The 22,751-nt window shown below is 38.5% G+C and overlaps 1 protein-coding gene across 2 annotated transcripts in view; it reads right to left on the reverse strand.

The window, feature by feature from the left end:
* Positions 1–22,751, reverse strand: part of KCTD3 (potassium channel tetramerization domain containing 3) — a 62,124-nt gene that overhangs the window by 23,276 nt on the left and 16,097 nt on the right. For both annotated transcript variants that reach the window (XM_057545734.1, XM_057545725.1), the window contains exons 9-10: positions 14,017–14,207; positions 3,878–3,993 (exon numbers count right to left, since the gene is read on the reverse strand). In XM_057545734.1, the coding sequence (XP_057401717.1) occupies positions 3,878–3,993; positions 14,017–14,207 (307 nt within the window). The remainder of the gene's footprint in view (positions 1–3,877; positions 3,994–14,016; positions 14,208–22,751) is intronic.

A 22,751-nucleotide genomic window follows, 5' to 3' on the forward strand; every position in this document is an offset into this window, starting at 1 on the left:
CCCGCTCATCCAGTGCCACAGCAGCCAGCCTCAGGTCAGAACTGTCTGCTGAGGTCTGCAGATCAGACACTGAGGTTTCATTACATCCTAGCTCTGCACTGCACTACCAAAAAAAAAGAAATCATCTATCTGGGCTAAAAGTTACAAGGCTTGTTTGCTGCATGAATGCTCAACTTACCCCAGGTCTTCCTGAAATGTAATAACAAACCTACTTTGTCAGCCATGGTTTTCAACTCATGCATATACCAAACAAGAAGCAACAGGTTATACATATAGGACTAAAAGCTTAAGGAGAAGTATCCACTCTGAGGATGCTGGTATAGTTTCGGGGATCTCAAAACATGAGAACTTTTATATGCAGCTGCGACATCAGTAAGAAAACAAAGAAGGCAATAAAGAAACGTGTCCCTTTAGAAACCCAAATGCACCTTCGGGGTTCTATGGCACAGGTCGCGCAGCCTCTCAGGGCCACTAAGAGCTCACTTGACCTCATTAGCCAAGTAACTTACCTGAGAGCAGATCTTCCATAAATCATTAACATCCACATTCCTCTTTACAGAAATATCACCAGCTGAAGAATCCCTCTGATCGACTTCCCTCCACCTCAACTTTAGATCAACCTACATCAGTCCTTCCCCACATTCCTCGGCCCATCACTTTTATGGTAACAACCTTTATCAAGCCTTTTCTGTGCCTATACGGAAGGTTCACTCTTGGCTAGTATCTTTTTTCTACAAACATGACTTCCATGTCTCCATCTAGAATGAAATTTAACTTTCTCTGATTGGAATCTCTTTCATCGAAGTCATTCATTCTCTCACCATTTCCCCAGCATCTCAGGCGCGGCTATAAGATCTTAAGAATGTCCCTCCACAAGCTCGGCCCAATCATGACATTCAATTACCCTATCTCTGCCCAGACTGCAGCTTCCAGATCAACACACCACTTTTGCTGAGGAGCTGGGCGCCTGGATCAGTTAGCTCTTTGTCCCATTCTCCATTACTGTTCTGGCACCTAAATGTTCACCCTGATGACCCTTACAGTTCTCTGACCACTGTTTCAACTACTTTCATCTTTAAGTCAGTTCAACACATGATTTAAATGGCTCCATCACTGAGAACTGCTCCAACTCCAAAACCTTAACTCCAGTCTTTGACCACAACAATTCCCACTCCTTAGAAGTCATCAACCTGCTTTCACTTCCCTCTGGCCCCTTGAATCCCTGCATCCTCCTCTGCTTACCTGGCACTCCTTCACTTCTTGATCCTACAGTTTCAATTACTTTGCCACTTTATGTTTTCTCATCCCTTTGCGTGTCATACCCATTTTATTACATCTCCAAGCCTGAATCAGGCCAACACTGTTTTCTTTTCTCTTGCTTCTGTTCCCAGTACCGAGTATTAAGGAAGAAACTCACATAACTGTACCAGCCAGGTCCATTATAAAGATTTATAATCTCGGCAATCCTTGAAACACACTTCCAATGTCCTTCTCCTCCACAGTACGCCTTGCTCACTCTTCCATCGCAGAGAAAGAAGTCTCTCTACTCAGTTGGGGCAACCCCTCCAGCTGTGTTCTAGACCCCATTTGCTTCTACGGCACTAGCAACCATCTCCGTTATTTCAACCTTCACATGCTTTCTCTGTCAACTCCCCTCTCTGACTAACAAGCATGCTCAAACTTCTCCCATCCTAGAGAAGAAGTAAAATACAGCACTGAACATCTTTTCCTCCATCTAGCCTTGATCCTTATCACTTTGTTCCTCTGCTGTCCTTCACCACCAGACTTCTTGAAAGACACTCTGAATTTGCTAACTCTAATCTCTGATCTTTTAATTCCTTAGTTCCTGCAATCTGCCCCCCCAATCAAAACCTAATTAACTTATTAATACATCTGCAAATGATATCCTACTAACAGAACCAATGTCATAACTCAATCGCATCATATGTGTCACTTTGGCTCTTGGTTTCCTATCTTGTTGCCTTAAAAGCTAATGTTCCTCAGGACTTTAACTTTGGCTTTTCTTTCGCTGCAGATATCCCCTCAATGGAAAATCTTACCAATTCCCATTTTCAATTACCAAGTATTATGATTTCCAAATACTTTTTTCTAGCCCTTTTCTTCTTCCCTAAATTCCAAGGGGTGCTTCCAACTATATAGTGAGCTCCTGTATATGGATACCCACAGGAATCTCAAAGTAAACATATTTAGTCATTCTAAATATTCCTCACACTATCTACCAGCATATATGATTCTCCTCCTCCGTCCCCTATCAATGTAAAATACTACCAGCCACTCAACTGTCAGAACTAGAAACCCATCTCTCTCTCCTTTAATTTTTCTCCATCTAATCAGATACCAATCCTTATTGTTTTAGGAAGGCTTATGAAATGTTTTCCAGATAGCCTCATCTTTGCCGTCTACGCATTTTAGGTGAATCTCTGCCTCTTTTGCTGGATTACTTCCCTGATCTCCAGTCCACTTTTCATGTTAGCTAGCACTGTTATCTTTCTAAAACATGGATCTGGTCAAGTCACTCTCTGCTTAAAGTCCTTTAATTTTCCCCCTCTCCTTCAGAATCAGGCAATAACCTTTTTAGTCTTATCTCCTTCCTGTTCCTCTCAAGTACTTGAAAGCATTTAGCTTGCTATCTTTTCCTTGAACAGGCTATGTATTTTCACACAGACCTGTGCTCCCACTCAGGAGATGAAGTTGCCTGGACTACTATACCCAAGGCATGAAACTTAAAACCTTTCAAGGAAATAAAGAAATGTCAAACCAGTTTAAAAACCCACTCATTTTCCAAAGTGACTTAAAATTCTTTAAAATGTAGTCAAACTTGTATTCAGAAACAAATTTACCAGTAGATATATTCAATATTCTATACAGTAAGTCCCCTACATACGAACCTTCAACTTGCAAACTTTCAAAGATGCAAACGTGCGTTCACATGTCCCATCATGTAAGTTAGTTCACATGTCTGGCGTGCACCGTCATGTGCATGCATCCTCTACAAGTGGTTGTGCTTTTGTGTACTTTACTGTACAGTACTGTACAGAGTACAGTAGTACAGTATCTTTATTTCAAGCCCAGGATATCTGGAAGCAAGCGTAAAGGCAGCGGTGATGTAGCTGGTACTGCTAAGAAGAGATTCACGACGCAGGAAATGGCAAGGGGATCTTATTTGAGGAGGCACTGTTAGTTTCTGAGGCACAGGACCCGAAAGTAGAACAGTACCCCAAAGCTGCAGCAGCCATTCAGAATGCATCCAGTGCTACCGTGTCATCTATGAGGAGAAAAAAAGAGCTACTGCCCAGACATCACTGGATCATTTTTTCAAGAGGGTAGATAGAATTGAATCCAGAAAGGAACCCGAACCTGTGCCATCAAGGTCAGGCGTGAGTGAAATTGCAGCTTGCCCTCTGTCTCCTATTGCTGACGATCCTTCAGCTCTGCCATCTCCCACCTCCTCTCCCTCCTCCAGTCAGTAACTCTTCTTGCTTGTTCACTCAATGCCAGTCCCCGTATGCCAGCTGTTGTACTGTACTACTGTACTTTTCAAGGTACTGTACTGTAAGATTAAATATGTTTTTTTGTTTGTTTTTTATGTATTATTTGTGTGAAAAGTATTATAAACCTATTACAGTACAGTGTTACATAGCAGATTGTGTTAGCTGGGTACCTAGGCTAACTCTGTTGGACTTACAAACAAATTGGACTTACAAACACGCTCTTGGAACTGAACTTGTTCGTATGTAGGGGACTTACTGTATAATCAAAACAGAAACAATATGAATTCCACAATAAAGCAGATGCATAATCAGCATGAGTTTCAGAAATAATTTCATTTCTGCAATATGCATTAGTTAAAACCGACCTGCCAGTGCTGGGTGACAGCATTCCACACTCCCACTTTCCCTGTATGACTCGTGGCCACCAACTGGTTACCAATGAAGAAGAGAGCGTCTACAGGAACACCAAGGCTGAACACTCCTTAAATGATAATAAAAAAATAGAGGTTACTCAGTCACCATCTTTCGAATTAATCAAAACCCAGATTAAAAACATCTTTTAAAGGCATCTCATTTCTACAAATTAAGTTCCAGACACTTTGGGAACCAGAAATAAGAAACTTGTAAGCTCTTAAGCGGCAGATAAAAGTCTACCCCAAGTATGGGGCTTCCCTGGTGGCGCAGTGGTTGAGAATCTGCCTGCCAATGCAGGGGACACGGGTTTGAGCCCTGGTCTGGGAAGATCCCACATGCCGCGGAGCAACTAGGCCCGTGAGCCACAACTACTGAGCCTGCGCGTCTGGAGCCTGTGCTCCGCAACGGGAGAGGCCGCGATAGTGAGAGGCCCGTGCACCGCGATGAAGAGTGGCCCCCGCTTGCCACAACTAGAGAGAAAGCCCTCGCACAGAAACGAAGACCCAACACAGCCATAAATAAATAAATAAATAAATAAAATAAACCCAAAAGTTAAAAAAAAAAAGTCTACCCCAAGTAATCCCACTCTGATTGAATAGCCTGTTATCTGAAGCTGTGGCTCCCAAACCTAGCTCATCACCAAAACAACCGTGTAGATTTAAAGTGAACAAAATAAAACAGAAACAGTCCTGGGATCCCTGGATTCATGCCAGACTCACTAAATCAGAAAACCCACTGCACTTCTATAAAATCCACAGGAGATTTAGCTGCAGCCTGCTCATGGACCCGATACTTGAGAATCACTAATCTGAAGACACAGACTTGGCCACCTCAACTATCCAGAATGTATCTAGAAATCTGGAAATAGGCAAAAAAGAGAAAAGAACAAAACAAAACAGCAAGAAGTCACACTGTATTCAAAACAAACATTCGGGCCTTTATCAGAGCTTATTAAACCTCTTGTTTCCCAACACTGCAGATCTCAATTTAATTCACTCCAAAGACACTAACTCTACTAGGCCATGGGATGAAAAAATATGAGAAGATAGATAAACAACAGGGATTTACTGTATAGCATGAGGAATTAAATTCAATATCTTGTAACAACCTATAATGGAAAAGAATCAAAAACAAGAATATATATATATATATATATATATATATATATCCGAATCACTCTGCTGTAAGCCTGAAACTAACACAATATTGTAAATCAACTATACTTCAATAAAAAAAACAAATAAACGTAAGAAGACTGGATATTACTAGGAACTTAAGATTTAAAAGAAAAAAATACGAACAACCAATTTTAATGCAATAATAACAGAAGGATGCACAGAGTACAGTAATAACCAGAGGAGTAAAAGAGGGCAGGAAAAGGAGTTTGAGAATATTTCTTAGAAAAGAAGCCATTTGAGTTGGGTTTTTTAAAAAGGTGAAAAGGAATGCATCAAATTGGGGGATCGGGAACGGGTAAGCCCAGGGAACCTGAGAAAAAAGAGAAGAGGGGTTGCAGGTGAGGGACCTTGTAAGGATAGCCCACATTAATAGCAAAAGAGCCAAGAATGTCTCGGCTCACCTTGGTATAGCATGTATCGCCCTACATAGTTGTCTCTCTTTAGCTGAGTACTACACCAGCAGGGAGGAGATTCTGGGTCGGAATCCTGGCTCTGACAGTACCTTTCTTTGCCACCTTCAGGTTCCTACTTCGCCACCTTCAGGTTCTTACTTACCTGATCTATAAAATAGGGTCCAAGCTAAATGTCTCAAGGCTCACTTTCACCTTAAAAATGTTATAATCCAATTTTGACATTTACATAGTATTACTTGAAAAGCACCTTATGAGAAATACCTTTTTACCTAATTATGCTAGAAAATAAGCCTCACTATAAAATATTGTTTTACGTGGCTCTTTAGCTGTTTCAAGTATCATTTTATTTTTAAAAAAGTACCTAATGTGTGACAACACGAACAATTTTCTCAGCATCTAGCTGAGAAAAACAAGGATTCACAAGGCTTTGAAGAACTCACAGGAAGAAACAAACCAATTAAATGCAACTGTAATATGTTAAAAAGCATAAGCCAGAAAAGATAACTGATTTCTTTTGAATCTTACACGAATGAGGGATATTTCTTTATGTTCAGAAGTGTACTATATACAAGACAAGACCAGGGGCAATAAACAACAGCTTGACAATGCTTAACCAGTCTTGAAAAAGCCAGGCATCTAGCAGAAAGAAAAATGATATACACTGGACAAAAATGAAAAACAAATCTGGAAAGTATTGCTAAGAATGTCTTCCATATGTACATTTTAACTTTTATGTACTCATAAATACATATTTATACACATGAATAGATCATCTCAGCCCAATCTGTCAACCAAAAAAACCAGAGCAAAATAAAACACAACACACATACAAAAGCTAATAAGCTGTCTGATCAGAACTGGCTGAGAAATTAACTTGCCACTTCAAAGCAGAGAGTAATCATTTCACACGCAACTTCAGGGACTCTCATGTATTATGGTACTTTAATCCTGATGCTAGACAATTTTTCAGAACATGTTAAGATGACTATATTCAGTACTATGGGCTATGTGAAAGGTAGAAATAAAAACAGGAAAGCCAACAAACACTGATTACTCGAGAGAAGAATGAGATTCTGTGAAATCAAGCAAGACATTCTGAATGATCTCAAGAAATTTCAAGTGTCACCCCTGCTTAGACTCAACAATGCTGACCCCTGTCCACAAGGAGGACGCCGGTATAAGTAATGACGAGCTCCTGTCTTAAGGGGCCCCGCTTATGGCAGCAATCCAGCAGCCATGTCTCATGTAAGTGATAATGAAGGCGTTCAGCCTCTGGGGAAGCTCTATCATGGATACACCAGCCCTAACAATTTTCTTCGGATGGTGCTGTCAGGTTCTAAAGAGTATTTGTAACAACAAATAATCTCTTTTACATGAACAAATTACTATCTACCATCTCATAAGGCAGCTACTGACCACACCCTTTTTTGGGGGGGAAAAAAAAAAGCAAGGCATAAAATCTCCTTCACTAATTGGTATGTTACAAGTGGCAATTTGAAAAAACAAACAAAAAACCACAACTGATCTCTTTTCTGTATACTTACCAGTATATTATAATTTCAAAATTTTTAAAGTTTTTTTTTTCCCCTAAAGTTTTAGGGGGGACTTTCACTGCCAGTCATGATGGAATAAATGGCATCAGACTATTCCTCACCATAAAGAAAACCTGGCCAAAACACATGAGGCAACTGTTTTTAGGCACTAGACAACAGGGAGCAGAAGATTTGAAACACAGTAAATACACAAGATAAGCCCCAGGATCACACTGGCTTTCTGTATAAGCTCTCCTGACCACAGGGACGTGAAACCCAAGGGAAAATCAAGTGATGGTTTCCCTCAACTGAGAAAGCTGAGATCAGAGTCTAGAGCTGTTGAGGCAGCTAGAATTTATGAACAAGGTGCAAGAAAGAAAGAAGAGAAATGCACCAGCGTGGGAGTGGAGATGGCGCAGAATCTGTACAGGGGTTTTCCTCTGCCTTGGCTGAGACCAGGCTGCACCTGGGCTGGGTGAGAATCCCCGAGGAATAAAAGAGAGAGGCTGCTGTAGGCCTGGGAGCTAAGTGGAAATAGCAGAGGTCATTTGTGGGTGGATTCAATAGTTCCAGCTCAGTAAGACTCACTCTTCAGGCATTCAGTTAAGACTCCAAAAAGATAACACCACACCCTGAGTAGGAGCCATGCCCTAAAATAAAAAATAAAGGTGAAAAAGGCTACCTGTCCTTAACAAAGCAAAAAAAAACAAGCCTAGCAGGATAAAGATCCTCTGGTAATTTAATTGCCTGCCAGAACAAAACTCACATCTTTTAAAAGAAGACAGCATTGTTACTCCCTATATAATAATAATACTAATTCATACTCCCTACATAATGTATCATGCACAAGCCGAACATATAATCACAACTTCCTAGACATGTGAAGAAGCAGGAAAACGTAACTCAAAATAAATGAGATGGTGCAGATAGTGGAATTAGCAGACAAAAACTAATAAAACAGCTATAATGAATATGTTGCATTTAGCAAAAAATAAGACATAATGAGTGACTAGACAAGAAATCTCAGCAGAGAAACAAACTAAAATAGAATCAAAAAAGGCAATCTTAGAGCTGAAAAGTCCAGCATCTCAAATAAAAAACTTACTAGATGAGCTTAACTGCAGATTAAATGAATGCTGCAGCAAAAGGGCAAAAGACAGTAAAGATATTGATCTAAACTGAAGAAGGGGGAGAAAAGAATTGGAAAAAAAAAATAGCACCTCAGTGGTGTCTAGGCCAATATGAAGTGGCCTAAAATGTAACTGAATTTCAAAAAGAGGAAGAGAGAAGAGGGAATGAGGGAGGGATGTTAGGGAGAGGGAGAGGGAGAGGGAAAGGGAAAGTGAGGTGGGGGGAGTTGGAGAGAAAGAGAGAAGAGTCCTCCCTCAATGGTGTCAACCAAAAATGTCTCCAGACGTTTCCACAGGTCCCCTGGAGGACGACATTATCCCTCGTTGCAAACCACTAATCTATGTACAGACCTATTGCTAATCAACAATAGGATGACAATCTCATAAAAAGAGGGCAATGATTTTAAGACACTTCTCAAAAACACAGTACAAATGGTCAATAAGGACATGAAAAGATGCTCAATATCATTAGTAGTTAGGGAAATGCAATTAAAACCAACATTAACATCACTGCACATCCACTAGAATGGCTCAAATTAAGACTGACAATAAAAAAGTGTTGGTAAGGGTGCAGAGCAACCAGAACTCTCACACATTGCTGGCAGAAATGTAAAGTGGTAATAACCGCTTGGAAGACAGTGGTGTATTTTCTCATAACATAAACCAACACTTTTCATATGTCCCAGAAATTCCACTCCTAGATATTTAATTTAAAAATTGTCCAAAGACGCAGACGTAGAGAATGGACTTGAGGACACGGGGAGGGGGAAGGGTAAGCTGGGGCGAAGTGAGAGAGTGGCATGGACTTAAATATACTACCAAATGTAAAGTAGATAGCTAGTGGGAAGCAGCCGCATAGCACAGGGAGATCAGCTCAGTGCTTTGTGACCACCTAGAGGGGTGGGATAGGGAGGGTGGGAGGGAGATGCAAGAGGGAGGAGATATGGAGATACATGTATATGTATAGCTGATTCACTTTGTTATACAGCAGAAACTAACACACCATTGTAAAGCAATTATACTCCAATAAAGATGTTTTAAAAAAAAAAATATCCAAAGAAAGATTGCTACCTTCATAGCAGCTTTATTCCTAATATCTCCAAACTGGAAATAAACCAAATGTCTAGCAACAGATGAATGGATAAACAAATTCTGGAATATTAATTCAATGGAATACCACTCAACAATAAAAAGGGATGAACCACTGATACACTCAACAACATGGATGAATCTCAAAAGCATTATGTAGAATGAAAGAAGCCAGAGACAAAAGAACACATACTAACTACATAACTCCACTCATGAAATTCTAGACAAAAGAAATCTAATCTATGCTGACAAAAAGCCTAAACTGCTGTGTAAACAATGGCGTTTATGCTGAACATCTGCTTTCCTTTTGGGAATCTGGAATCTTTGTACAGGCTAGGCAGAGGGTACTTAGGTGACTAGCCTCTAGTAATAACCTTGGGTACCAAGTCTCTAGTGAGCTTCTTCCCTGGTAGACATCTCACAAGTTTGTCACAATTCACTGCTGGAGGATTAAGCATGTCCTATGAGATACCACTGGAAGGGAACTCTTGAAAGCTTGTACCTGGTTTCCACTGAACTTCACCCCATATGTCTTCTCTCTTGTCAGTTTTGCTTTGCATGCTTTCACTGTAATAAACCAGAGCTCTAAGTACCTCTATGTGCTGAGTCCTCTAAGTCCTCCTAGCAAGTCACTGAACCTTGGAATGATCTTGAGGACCAGACACAGATATAGAGGAATGAAGTCCAAGGACTGAGCCCTGGGGCATGCCAAGATTTTGAAATTAGGCAAATAAGGAAGAACTATCCAAAGGAACTGAGAAGAAACAAAGAGCTATAATAAAAATCAAGACAATAAGGTGTCCTAGAAGCCAAAGAAAGAAAGTCTTCAAAAGGAAAAGAGTAATCAACTATATCAAATATTATCAAATGACAGTTCTAATCAGATGAAGACTATAAACTGATCCTAGGATATAGCAGAGTACAGATCATGGGTCACACTAACAGGAGTAGTTTTATAGAGTGGTTGGGGCCATAATTAGAGCAACTTCTAAAGAGAAGAGGAGGATATAGAAACAAGATCAGATAACTACTCTCACTTGCTTTAAGAGGAACAGAAAAATGAAGCAAAAACTGGAAGAGAACATAGGGTAGTTTTTGCTGTTGATTTTAAGGCAGAATTAAAGCACAGCTGTATGAGGATGGAAATGATCCAACAGAGTGGAATAACTACTAGAGCAATGTCTCCAGTAGGTAGAAGGAAATAGGACATAGTACACAGCTGGATATAAGGAGTTGGCCTTAGATAAGATCAGAGACAATTTAATCACAGTAATAAATGTGATAACAGATTATATGAGCACAGATACACGTAGATGGGCAGATATGATTGAAGGAATTTAGGAAAAGTCTCTTCTGGTTTTCTCTAAGCCCTCAATGAGGATGACAGAAGGTGTTGGAAGTTTAAGGAAAAAGAAAAAGGTATGAAACAGTCATCTAGGAGAGTGGCAGAACTGACAAGGGTAATGTAGTAGGATTTCTGGGTAGCCTTTAAAGGCCCACTTGAGAGTAGAGGTCACGGATTGAGACTATTGTTTTGTGTGCATATGCATTTCTTTTTCCTCACCACCTTTAATATTCAGAGGGAAAGGTCGATTTGGCCAGGGATGTCGTTTCTCCAGGTAGGTAAGGCAAAGGGAAAGATACAAGAAAATTGAGGCTCTATGCTAGAGTGATTATAATGATGGAATCCAAGCCTATAAAAAGGGAAGTAATGAGTGAAGATCCCAGTGGAGTTAAAGAATTTTTGAGTTGGAAAATCAGAGTTAGTCATTTCAAAGGCATGAAGGATAGTAATCTAGAGGGCAGCTGAGGACTACATCAAGCGTAAATTCGGATGGTATGAGATTCGAAATGTGGGCAGGCGCTGGGATTGGGGGAGTAGCTGGTAGAGAAGGGAAGGAAAATGGTCTAGAACAATGATTCTCTTTAAGTATGGTCTAGGAATCCTTGGTCTCTGAGAACCCTCCAGAAGTCTGAAGTGAAGACTATTTTCATGGTGGTATTAAAGCACTACTTGCCTTTTTTTTTTTAAACAAACTCTCATTATCTCAAGAATGTACAGAGGAGTTTTCCAGAGGCTACATGACATGTGATGAGGTCACCATTTAGACAATGGCATCTGCATATGTGTTCTTATATTTTCTAGAATGGTTTATGGTGGTAGGCTGGGGGTATAACTAACTAAGTTTCCCAAGACTAACTTAGTTTGGCCTAAATACTTCCACTATGCTTTTATTAGTTGTCTTCAGTTACATCTGCTATAATTATTTTAAAATACAAGTTTTCCTTGTGCCTACAAAGAAACAAAAGAAGTACACTTCGTTGTTTTGCAATATTAGTTTTTAAAATGTTCTGAAAACCTTTCTTAATTTTTAAATTTTACCTAAAACTGTTTAAAATATTTTATTCTAAAATAAATAATTTTTAACATATTTTTCTTATACTTAACTTGCCTTTCAGCCCATAGCTGCACCACCTGAATCTAAGAGGGCTGACAAAGATACATACGACATAGTAGAGTTCTCTGATTCAAGGAAGGGAGGACTCTAAACAAACTGGGCAAAACTGTATATAAAAATTTTAAGTAACAAAAGTCATCTTTCCCTCAACTTTATAGACATTAATAGCTTGCCTTATTGTGCCTATGCAACAGAACAATTTTGAACAGTATTATAAAGCCAGCTGTGGGTTCCCTGAGACCAAATACTCAGTTTAAAGAAATATTTTAAATGAAGCCGGAAAAAGCGTTTTAAAAGCCACAGATTGTTACAGATTTTCAAACTAGAAATGAAAAAGCCACTGAATCATCCTACAGGGTAAGTTATGGCATTGCACTGGCTAGAGGAGGGCACACAATCACTGGGAGGCTAAGAAAGCTTGGACGGATGGCGATGGTGCATGTCTGCTGGATGAAATGTCAGTAAAAGAAACCACAACACTGGCACTTTTCAATGACACAGTAAGTCCTCGAATTAAAGACTGGTGCAGACAGTAGGTTGTCTGCAAATTGCATTTTTGTCTTACAAAAATGAATACACAGATGTAGCTGGACCTGGTGTTTTGTTTCTGTTCATCCAGTATCAGTACCAGACAGTCATCAGAGATCTTTTACCTGAGTATCTGGCCACAAACACACATGGTGTTGAAATATTCAAAATGTTGAAAACTTATGAATATCACACTTTATCCTAGAACATTACTGTTGATCTTTGCACTAATGGTGCAAAGCAGTGTTGGGTAAAAAGGGCAAGCACCTTAGCATGAATCAAAGCAGTGGCAGTAAACTGTACTGGTTGTGATTAAATTCTTCTCTGCCGCACATTTTCAATGAAAGAAAAAAAGGCCAGGTTAACTTAAGAATTTCCTGGATGAAGCAATCTGGGTAAGAATATGTATTGACTAAGTCTCAATTTTGAGTGTATGTCTTCTGAATATTCTGTGTGACTAAGTACCATGACTGTGTCGAGGAGAAGCATCTTCCCAATTGCTGGAGCTGACAGGAAACTAGCTGCTCTTCTCATAGCGTACCATTTTCATGTGAAAGCACGACTAACAAACTCTGGTAATTCAGATTTGGTTATTTGGTAGACTTTCCTAAAAAGCGAGAAAAGTGGACCTGTTGCTTTAATGATACAAACTCAGTGTTTCAAGTGAATATCAGAATTCTGGAAAACGTTTATCTGCCACAGTGAGCGTGACAACTTCCTAACACAATAGAGTTCAGAGATGTGATCAGTGGTTATAGCAATAAATGTGATTTTTTTTTTTTTTTACTCTTGTACAATGAAAGGTATCAACAGTTGGAAGATCCACCTGACTCAGAATAAACCAACACTTTCCAAATGACCAATGCATCATGTTATAAAATTATGTAAGGACAAAAGATCCATTCAAAGTACAAAACAGATTGATGGATTTTAATTTAACAAAGTATGATCTGTATGAGCAGAGTTCATAGATATCATTTCAAAATTTTGGGACAGAAGCAAACACTATCCACAATTATCTGAAAACACTATATAAAAATATGTTTTTTTCAACTGTGTATCTGTGTGAAGCCAAATTCTCTTCATGTAGTTCAACCAGAGTAACAGAACATAGCAGACTGAAAGCAGAAATAGGTATCAGAATGCAATAAAACATTAAAGAGGTTTACAAAATTGTAAACCATTGCCACTCTTCCCACAAAAATTTTTGGAAATATAGTTATTCTTCATTAAAAATGTTATTCATGTTACCATGCAATGGGCTTATTTATGTTATTTTTTAAATTAATAAGCAGTTATTAAAATTTCAGTTTTAATTCCTATTATGGTAAATATCAATAGATAAAACCTATACAAACAAAAACTCTTAATGGTCCTGAACTAGAATGTCAAGTGAAATTCAGAAGAGATTTAAAAGCTTCAGACTTTCTGGCCTGGAAGCAACAAATGAGGAGGAACCAGAAAGTCATTCACCCCATCTTCGGGCCCAGTGGTAGGAAAGAGGTGGAGAGAAAGCAGCCACCACTAAATAGGATTCAGGAAAAGCACATTCTTCCAGAGCAGTCAGGTTTCAGTTTTTTTCCCTCCTTACCAGGTCATTCCTCTCACATTGAGCAGCCCTGTACATTACTGGACCCTGAAACTAATGCGGCAGCTCTAGCTAACTAATAACTAGTCCAATAACTAGTTTTGATATTTATGGGCAATCCCTCTTAAACTTCAGAACATTATATGTAACAGCGTAAACAAGATTCTTCCTACCAATTTCACTTCCACTCCCTCCGTCTTGGACACTCCATAAGATGATGCTACTCTCCGAGGCAACGGCGACCATTTTGTCTTTGTCTCCATGTGGACCTCCAACCACCTTTGCATTTAAAGCTACTCGTTCAATAGTCCAATCCAAATACGGGCTTGTAAACACTTGCTGCCATCCTGAAGATTCTTTGATTCTGTTAAGTAAGAACAGACACATAAGTGAGACTCAGCAGCACTTACGCAAAAAAACACAAATGAATGTTCCAAAATAAATTGAATCACAGCTATGTATCTACCTTTATATTTATTAAATATAAAATTTTGTTGATCTATATCCTCTACAAAGCCAGATTACGCCTGAGGTACCTTATATTTACACACAGAGAACATATAAACCACTTAAAAGGAGCCTAGAGTTCTATACTTCTCCAAAGAATAATTTAGCAAGTTCTTCAAATAGTAAAAACTTCAGTAACTTAAAAAAAAAAAAGGTAGTACCTTTCACTTTTCTACACAAAAATTTGGTACTGTGATTATCTATCGATAGAAATAGTCAACAAAAATCAGAGTTTCAGGCTAATTATTATTCCTTTCAGTTACTGATCAGTTATTCAGTTACTCTTACTAACTGAAACTCAACCAATCGTTTTTTTTTGAAACTTCAGATGATAGTCTATTCATGGAAACTAAGATAATGGAGTGATCTGGTATACGATATATACTCCAACATCTTGGCACTATCAAGTGAATAAAATGTGGGGCTTTGGAAACCATTCTCTGAGGACTGGATTTTAAAGGTTTTACTCTAAATGAAAAAAGTCTCATGAGCCTATTCATTCCCCATATGTAAAGACTTATTATCATGATTCAGATTTGCAGTTGACTGAATAAAAATGCTTTAATATTTAACTTCTGATAAACACCTGTAAATTTTTAATAATTTTTTCTGTTCTAACTGAATTTAAGTCTTTCAGACATGTATTCTCTGTGATTATACAGTAAGCCTTCATACACTTAAAACCTACAGTTAAGCAATCATGACAATAAATGACCTGAACTTTAACTATGGAGTATCTATTTTTTAGAGTTATACCAAACAAGTGATACAAACAAAACTGTAAAGATTCTCTTTGCCTTACCTAAAGAGAACAAATAAACGTGAAGAAATTAAGTGCTCCTTTATATACTACATGACATATTCACCACAAAAATCAAACTTTAGTATTCATAAATGATGATCACCTAACAACCTAAATAAAATCACTTTAGCTTCATTTTTGTTTAAAAATGTACAATAAAGTAATACAACTATAATTCACAAAAATATGCAATTCAACCTTCTTATTAATTTCAAGAACTAATGATTTCCTTAAACTTAAAAAAGCAATACACAGAAATATGTATTATTTTTTCCTAGGCAATGGATGGTCTGTAATTACCCACTTCAGCCACCAGATGGGACTCATGTGTTGAAATACACAAATGGAAATAATTATCTAATAAACTCTAAATACTGACAAACATTGAGAAATGAAATAGAGATGGCTCTTAGGAACTGTCAGACTGGACACAAAGCAGGAATTGCCAGCACCTCAAGAATAATGATAATATGCTGCTATGTGGATGCAGACATATACTAGGCTCATACACTGTTCAAGAAAGAGATGCTGTATCTATTTAATGAGGTGAATGATGTAATCCTGTGATCATTAATTGAGGAATATAAATAATAAAACTAAATGCGATCTAAGCTTTTTAAAAATAATAAAACTAAATATGATCTAATCTTTTTAAAAATACGATCTAATCTTTTACAAAGACTGTACTTCTAAATAATTTTTCTCTAGAAAAATTAGGGGATTATAAAATAAAGAGAGGGCTTCCCTGGTGGCGCAGTGGTTGAGAATCTGCCTGCCAATGCAGGGGACACAGGTTTGAGCCCTGGTCTGGGAAGATCCCACATGCTGTGGAGTAACTAAGCCCGTGTGCCACAACTACTGAGCCTGCGCGTCTGGAGCCTGTGCTCCGCAACAAGAGAGAAACAAATAAAGAACATTACAGGCCAGTATCACTGATGAACATAGACACAAAAATCCTCAACACAATACTAGCAAACCAAATCCAACAATACATTAAAAGGATCATACACCATAAGTAAGTGGGATTTATCACAGGGATGCAAAGATTCTTCAATATCTGCAAATCAATCAGTGTAATACACCACATTAACAAACTGAAGAATAAAAACCATATGATCACCTCAACAGACGCAGAAAAAGCTTTTGACAAAATTCAACACCCATTTATGATAAAAACTCTCCAGAAAGTGGGCATAGAGAGAACATACCTCGACATGATAAAGGCCCTATATGACAAACCCACACCTAACATTATTCTCAACAGTGAGAAGCTGAAAGCATTCCCTCTAAGATCAGGAACAAGACAAGGTTGCCCGCTCTCACCATTTTTATTCAACATAGTTTTGGAAGTCCTAGCCACGGCAATCAGAGAAGAAAAAGAAATAAAAGGAATCCAAATTGGAAAAGAAGTAAAACTATCACTGTTTGCAGATGACACAATAGTATACGTAGAAAATCCTAAAGATGCTACCAGAAAACTACTAGAGCTCATCAATGAATTCAGTAAATTAGCAGGATACAAAATTAATGCAAAGAAATCTCTTGCGTTCCTACATACTAACAACGAAATATCAGAAAGAGAAATTAAGGAAACAATCCCATTTACCATTGCAACAAAAAGAAACAATCCCATTTGTCATTGCAACAAAAGGAATAAACCTACCTAAGGAGGCAAAAGACTAGTACTCAGAAAACTATAAAACACTGATGAAAGAAATCAAAGACAACACAAACAGATGGAGAGATATACCATGTTCTTGGATTGGAAGAATCAACATTGTGAAAATGACTATACTACCCAAAGCAATCTACAGATTCAATGCAATCCCTATCAAATTACCACTGGCATTTTTCATAGAATTAGAACAAAAATTTTACAATTTGTATGGAAACATGAACGACCCCAAAAAGCCAAAGCAACCCTGAAAAAGAAAAACGGAGCTGGAGGAATCAGACTCCCTGACTTCAGACTATACTACAAAGCTGCAGTAATCAAAACCTTATGGTACTGGCACAAAAACAGAAATACAGATCAATGGAACAGGATAGAAAGTCCAGAGATAAACCCATACACCTATGGTCACCTAATCTATGACAAAGGAGGCAAGAATACTCAATGGAGAAGACAGTCTCTTCAATAAGTGGTACTGGGAAAACTGGATAGTTACATGTAAAAGAATGAAATTAGAACATTCTCTAACACCATACACAAAAATAAACTCAAAATGGATTAAAGACCTAAATGTAAGGCCAGATACTATAAAAGTCTTAGAAGAAAACATAGGCACAACACTCTGATATAAATCGTAGCAGTATCTTTTTGGATCCATCTCCTAGAGTAATGGAAACAAAAACAAAAATAAACAAATGGGACCTAATTAAACGTAAAAGCTTTTGAACAGCAAAGGAAACAATAATCAAAATGAAAAGACAACCCACAGAATGGGAGAAAATATTTGCAAACAAAGTGACCAACAAGGGATTAATCTCCACAATTTACAAACAGAGCATGCAGCTCTATATAAAAAAAACAAACAACCCAATCAAAAAATCGGCAGAAGATCTAAATAGACATTTCTCCAAGGACATACAGATGGCCAAAAAGCACATGAAAAGATGTTCAACATCACTAATTATCAGAGAAATGCAAATCAAAACTACAGTGAGTTATCCCCTCACACCAGTTAGAATGGCCATCATCAAAAAATCTACAAACAATAAATGCTGGAGAGGGTGTGGAGAAAAGGGAACCCTCCTACAAGCCTGGTGGGAATGTAAATTGATACAGCCACTATGGAGCACAGTATGGAGGTTCCTTAAAAAACTGAAAATAGAACTACCATATGATTCAGCAATCCCACTCTTGGGCATATATCTGGAGAAAACCATAATTCGAAAAGATACATGCACCACAGCGTTCACTGCAGCACTATTTACAATAGCCAAGACGTGGAAGCAACCTAAATGTCCACTGACAGAGGAATGGATAAAGATGTGGTACTTATATACAAGGGAATATTACTCAGCCATAAAAAAGAATGAAATAATGCCATTTGTAGCAATATGGATATACCTACAAATTATCATACTAAGTGAAGTCAGACAGAGAAAGTATCATACAATATCACTTATGTGTGGAATCTAAAAAAAAAAATAGTAATAATACAAATGAACTTACTTACAAAACAGAAACAGACTCACAGACTTTGAAAACAAACATGGTTACCAAAGTGGAAACGCAGCAGGGGAGGGATAAACTAGGAGTTTAGGATTAACATACACACAATACTATATATAAAATAGATAATCAAGAAGGACCTACTGTAAAGCATAGGGAACTCTACTCAGTATTCTGTGATGACCTAAATGGGAAAAGAATCTGAAAAAGAATGGATATATGTATGTGTATGACTGAATCAACTCTGCTATATACCTGAAACTAACAGAACATTGTAAATCAACTATACTCCAAAATAAAAAAAAAGACCTGTCTCAGTAGGTGTCTTGTACAAGCTAATTAAAATCCAAACTAGAAGACTAATATTCACCTCCAAGTTGATGTCTGTCCTATCCATCTGAACTATGCCACTCCTCACCAAATGTGGTAAGCAGAATAATGGCTCCCAAACATGTCCTCATCCAAATCGCTGAAACCAGTGAATATGTTACCTTATATGGCCAAGGGGCTTCACAGTTGTGATTAAATTAAGGAGATGGAGGGATTATCCAGGTGCAACCAATGTAATCATAAAGGTCCTTATAAGCAGAGGTAGGAGAGTGGGAGTTAGGGAAGAGATCTGAAAATGCTATGCTGCTGGTTTTATTTTTTTTTTTTTTTTAAATTATTATTTATTTATTTATTTTTGGCTGTGTTGGGTCTTCGTTTCTGCGCGAGGGCTTCCTCCAGCTGCGGCAAGTGGGGGCCACTCTTCATCACGGTGCGCGGGCCTCTATCGTTGCCTTTCATTGCGGAGCACAGGCTCCAGACGCGCAGGCTCAGTAGCTGTGGCTCACGGGCCTAGTTGCTCCGCGGCATGTGGGATCCTCCCAGACCAGGGCTCGAACCCATGTCCCCTGCATTAGCAGGCAGATTCTCAACCACTGCGCCACCAGGGAAGCCCTATGCTGCTGGTTTTAAAGACGGAAAAAGGAACTGTGATCCAAGGAACACAGACGGCCTCTAGAAGCTGGAAAGGGCAAAGAAACAGATTCCCTGCTGGAGCCTCCAAAAGGAACCCAGCCCTGCCAATACCTTGATTTTAGCCCAGCAAGATCCAGTTTGAACTCTTCTGAACTCCAGAACTGAGTGATGGTAACTGTGTTTTTAAGAAACTAAATGTGTGGTAATTTGTTAGAACAGCAGTAAGAAACTAATACACCAAGTCACCTATGTTATTTTCTTCTCATAAGTCTCTGTGGCTGAAACTTTGTTGTTCAGTTGATCTGTTTGTTAGATGTTTCCACCCCATTCCACTCCCGTAGGAATAGAAACCACAAGGTGAGGAGGGGTAGCCCTCAGACTGAGCCCACTGCCTGTCCCACTGAGTCAAAGAGTTACTAATGTTGTCAAAATTGTTTGACATTACTAACACCAGAGACCAGGAACACAGCATTTATTCTGATGCATTCTTAGGTATCTACTGTGTGCCAGGGACATGGGAAGCATTGGGATGGAGAGAGGTATTAACAGCTCCTGACACCCAGATCTCAATACAGTCACATGGAGCAACAAGGTAATATTGATTGTAAGATGTTTTTGAGCAATTAAAATGCAAATGGAATAGCAATGTTTTGGGAGGCGTTAATTTAAAAGAAAGGCATGGTGGGCACAGTGGTGAAGAGCAGTGGCTTTAGACTCAGGATTTAGTTGAGAATCCTGTCACTTCTTTCCCCAGGATGACCTGGGGTACTTTTTTCTCCAAACTGATTTCCTCACTAGTAAAATGGGGACGATGACATCCATGCCACAGGTTGTTGCAATAATTAAATGAGAACATGTATACAAGAGCCTTTAGTGTAATGTCTGGCATAAAATAATACCCCAATAAATCATAACTTAAAAGTCCATTTCATTTCTCAATATTCAGAAGCAATTTTTATGGAACTAGATGGTTTCCCAACCTTTTCTCATCAGGAGCCTCTAGAGCTGAGTTATTGTTTTTTAATTGGAGTAAAATTGCTTTACAATGTTGTGTTAGTTTCTGCTGTACAATGAAGTGAATCAGCTATATGTATACCTATATACCCTCCCTTTTGGACCTCCCTCCCATGCCTCCTGATCCCACCATTGAGGTCATCACAGAGCACCGAGCTGAGCTCCCTGTGCTATATACAGCAGGTTCCCACTAGCTATCTATTTTACACATGGTAGTGTATTTATGTAAAACCTAATCTCCCAATTCGTCCCACTCTCCCCTTCCCCCTGCATACACATGTCCATTCTCTACGTCTACGTCTCTATTCCTGCCCTAAAAATAGGTTCATCTGTACCATTTTTCTAGATTCCACATATATGCATTAATATACAATATTTGTTGTTCTCTTTCTGGCTTACTGCACTCTGTGTGACGGACTCTAGGTCCATCCACATCTCTACAAATAACCCAATTTCGTTCTTTTTTATCGTTCAGTAATATTCCATTGTATATATGTACCACATCTTCTTTATCCATTCATCTACCGTTGGACATTTACGTTGTTTCCATGTCCTGGCTATTGTAAATAGTGCTGCAATGAACATTGGGGTACATGTGTCCTTCTGAATTATGGTTTTCTCAGGGTATATGCCCAGTATTGGGATTGCTGGGTCATACCGTAGTTCTGTTTTTAGTTTTTTAGGGAACCTCCATACTGTTCTCCATAGTGGCTGTATCAATTTACATTCCCACCAACAGTGCAAGAGGGTTCCCTTTTCTCCACACCCTCTCCAGCATTTACTGTTTGTAGATTTTTCGTTGATGGGCATTCTGACCAGTGTGAGGGGATACCTCATAACTCTAGAGCTGAGTTATCTCATTTTGAAGAGCTCTCCCTCCTTCCCACATCTCCCCACTCCTTTCCCCACTCCCAAATCCATAATTTCTGCTCAGTGCTGAAATGATTTGTCACACCAGATTCTGTCAGTTAGGGTTTCCCTTTGCCTATTTTCCTTCAAGAGACGGACCCCAGCCAGATAGAGGGATTTGGAGGTTAGTTAGGAGACTCTCCAACTAAAAACACAACTGTGGTTTGGAGAGGGTACCATAAGAAGGCAGAAATATAAGGACACAATGATTCTTTCTTTGTGGTCAAGATGGATGAGATACATTTGTTAGAGCAATTTTGTTTGCCTATGTTGTTGTTCTTCTTTTTTTTTTGGTAAAAAACACACTGTATATCAGCATAAAATCCCTCACTGTTTTATTTTCTACTAGACCTTTCTCAGTATAACTTTCACTGTTTTCTTTCCAACACCTCACTGCCAAGTTGATTAGAAAGGCAGTTGATTCTACCTCTCAAAGGTTAAACTGTGAAGTTAAACATGTATGCATGTCTTTCTCTTTAACACATAAAAATGCTTTATCTTGTTTCTCTTCCATCTAACCCAACACACAAAAATATTCAATCTCCTATTCTGAATTCTCAGCAGATAATGAAGAGAATAATTAAGATGATCAGCAGACTAACAGGCCTATGAAACAGAATCAAGAGCCCAGAAATAAACCCAAGAATATATAGTCATCTAGTATTTGACAAGGGAGCCAAGAATAGTGTATGGAGAAAAGGCATTTTCTCTTCAATTAATGGCACGAGGAAAATTGGATATTCACATGTAAAAGAATGAAATTTGACCTGTACCTTACACGACTCACAAAAATAAACTCAAAATGGATTAAAGACTTTAATGTAAGACCTAAAACCATACAACTCCTAGAAGAAAACATAGGAAAAATGTTCCTTGACATGTGTCTTGGTAATAATTTTTTTTTGAAAGTGACACCTAAAGCACAAGCAACAAAATAAAAAATAAACAAGTGAGACTACATCAAACTAAAAAAGCATCTGCACAGAAAAAGAAACTATCAACAAAGTGAAAAAATAACCTATGGAATAGGAAAAAATATTTGCAAACCATATATCTGATAAGGGGGTCAATATCCAAAATATATAAAGAACTCATACAACTCAATAGCAAAGAACCAAATAATCCAATTAAAAAATGGGGCAAAGGACTTGAATAGACATTTTTCCAAAGATATACAAACGGCCAACAGGTACATGAAAAGATGCTCAGCATCACTTGCCATCAGGGAGATGCAAATTAAAACCACAGTAAGATATCACTTCACACTTGTCAGAATGGCCATCGTCAAAAAGACACGAGATAACAAATGCTGGTGTGGATGTGGAGAAAAGGGAACCCTTGTGCACTGTTGGTGGGATTGTAAACTGGTACAGCCACTATGGAAAACAGTATAGAGTTTCCTCAAAAATATTAAGTATAGATCTACCCTATGATCCAGCAATTCCAGTTCTGGGAATATATTCAAAGGAAATGAAAACACTAGTTTGAAAAGATATCTGCACTCCCGTGTTCATAGCAGCATTGTTTACAATAAC

The sequence above is a fragment of the Balaenoptera acutorostrata genome, chromosome 1 (genome assembly GCF_949987535.1).
Source record: "Balaenoptera acutorostrata chromosome 1, mBalAcu1.1, whole genome shotgun sequence".
NCBI lineage: Eukaryota > Metazoa > Chordata > Mammalia > Artiodactyla > Balaenopteridae > Balaenoptera > Balaenoptera acutorostrata.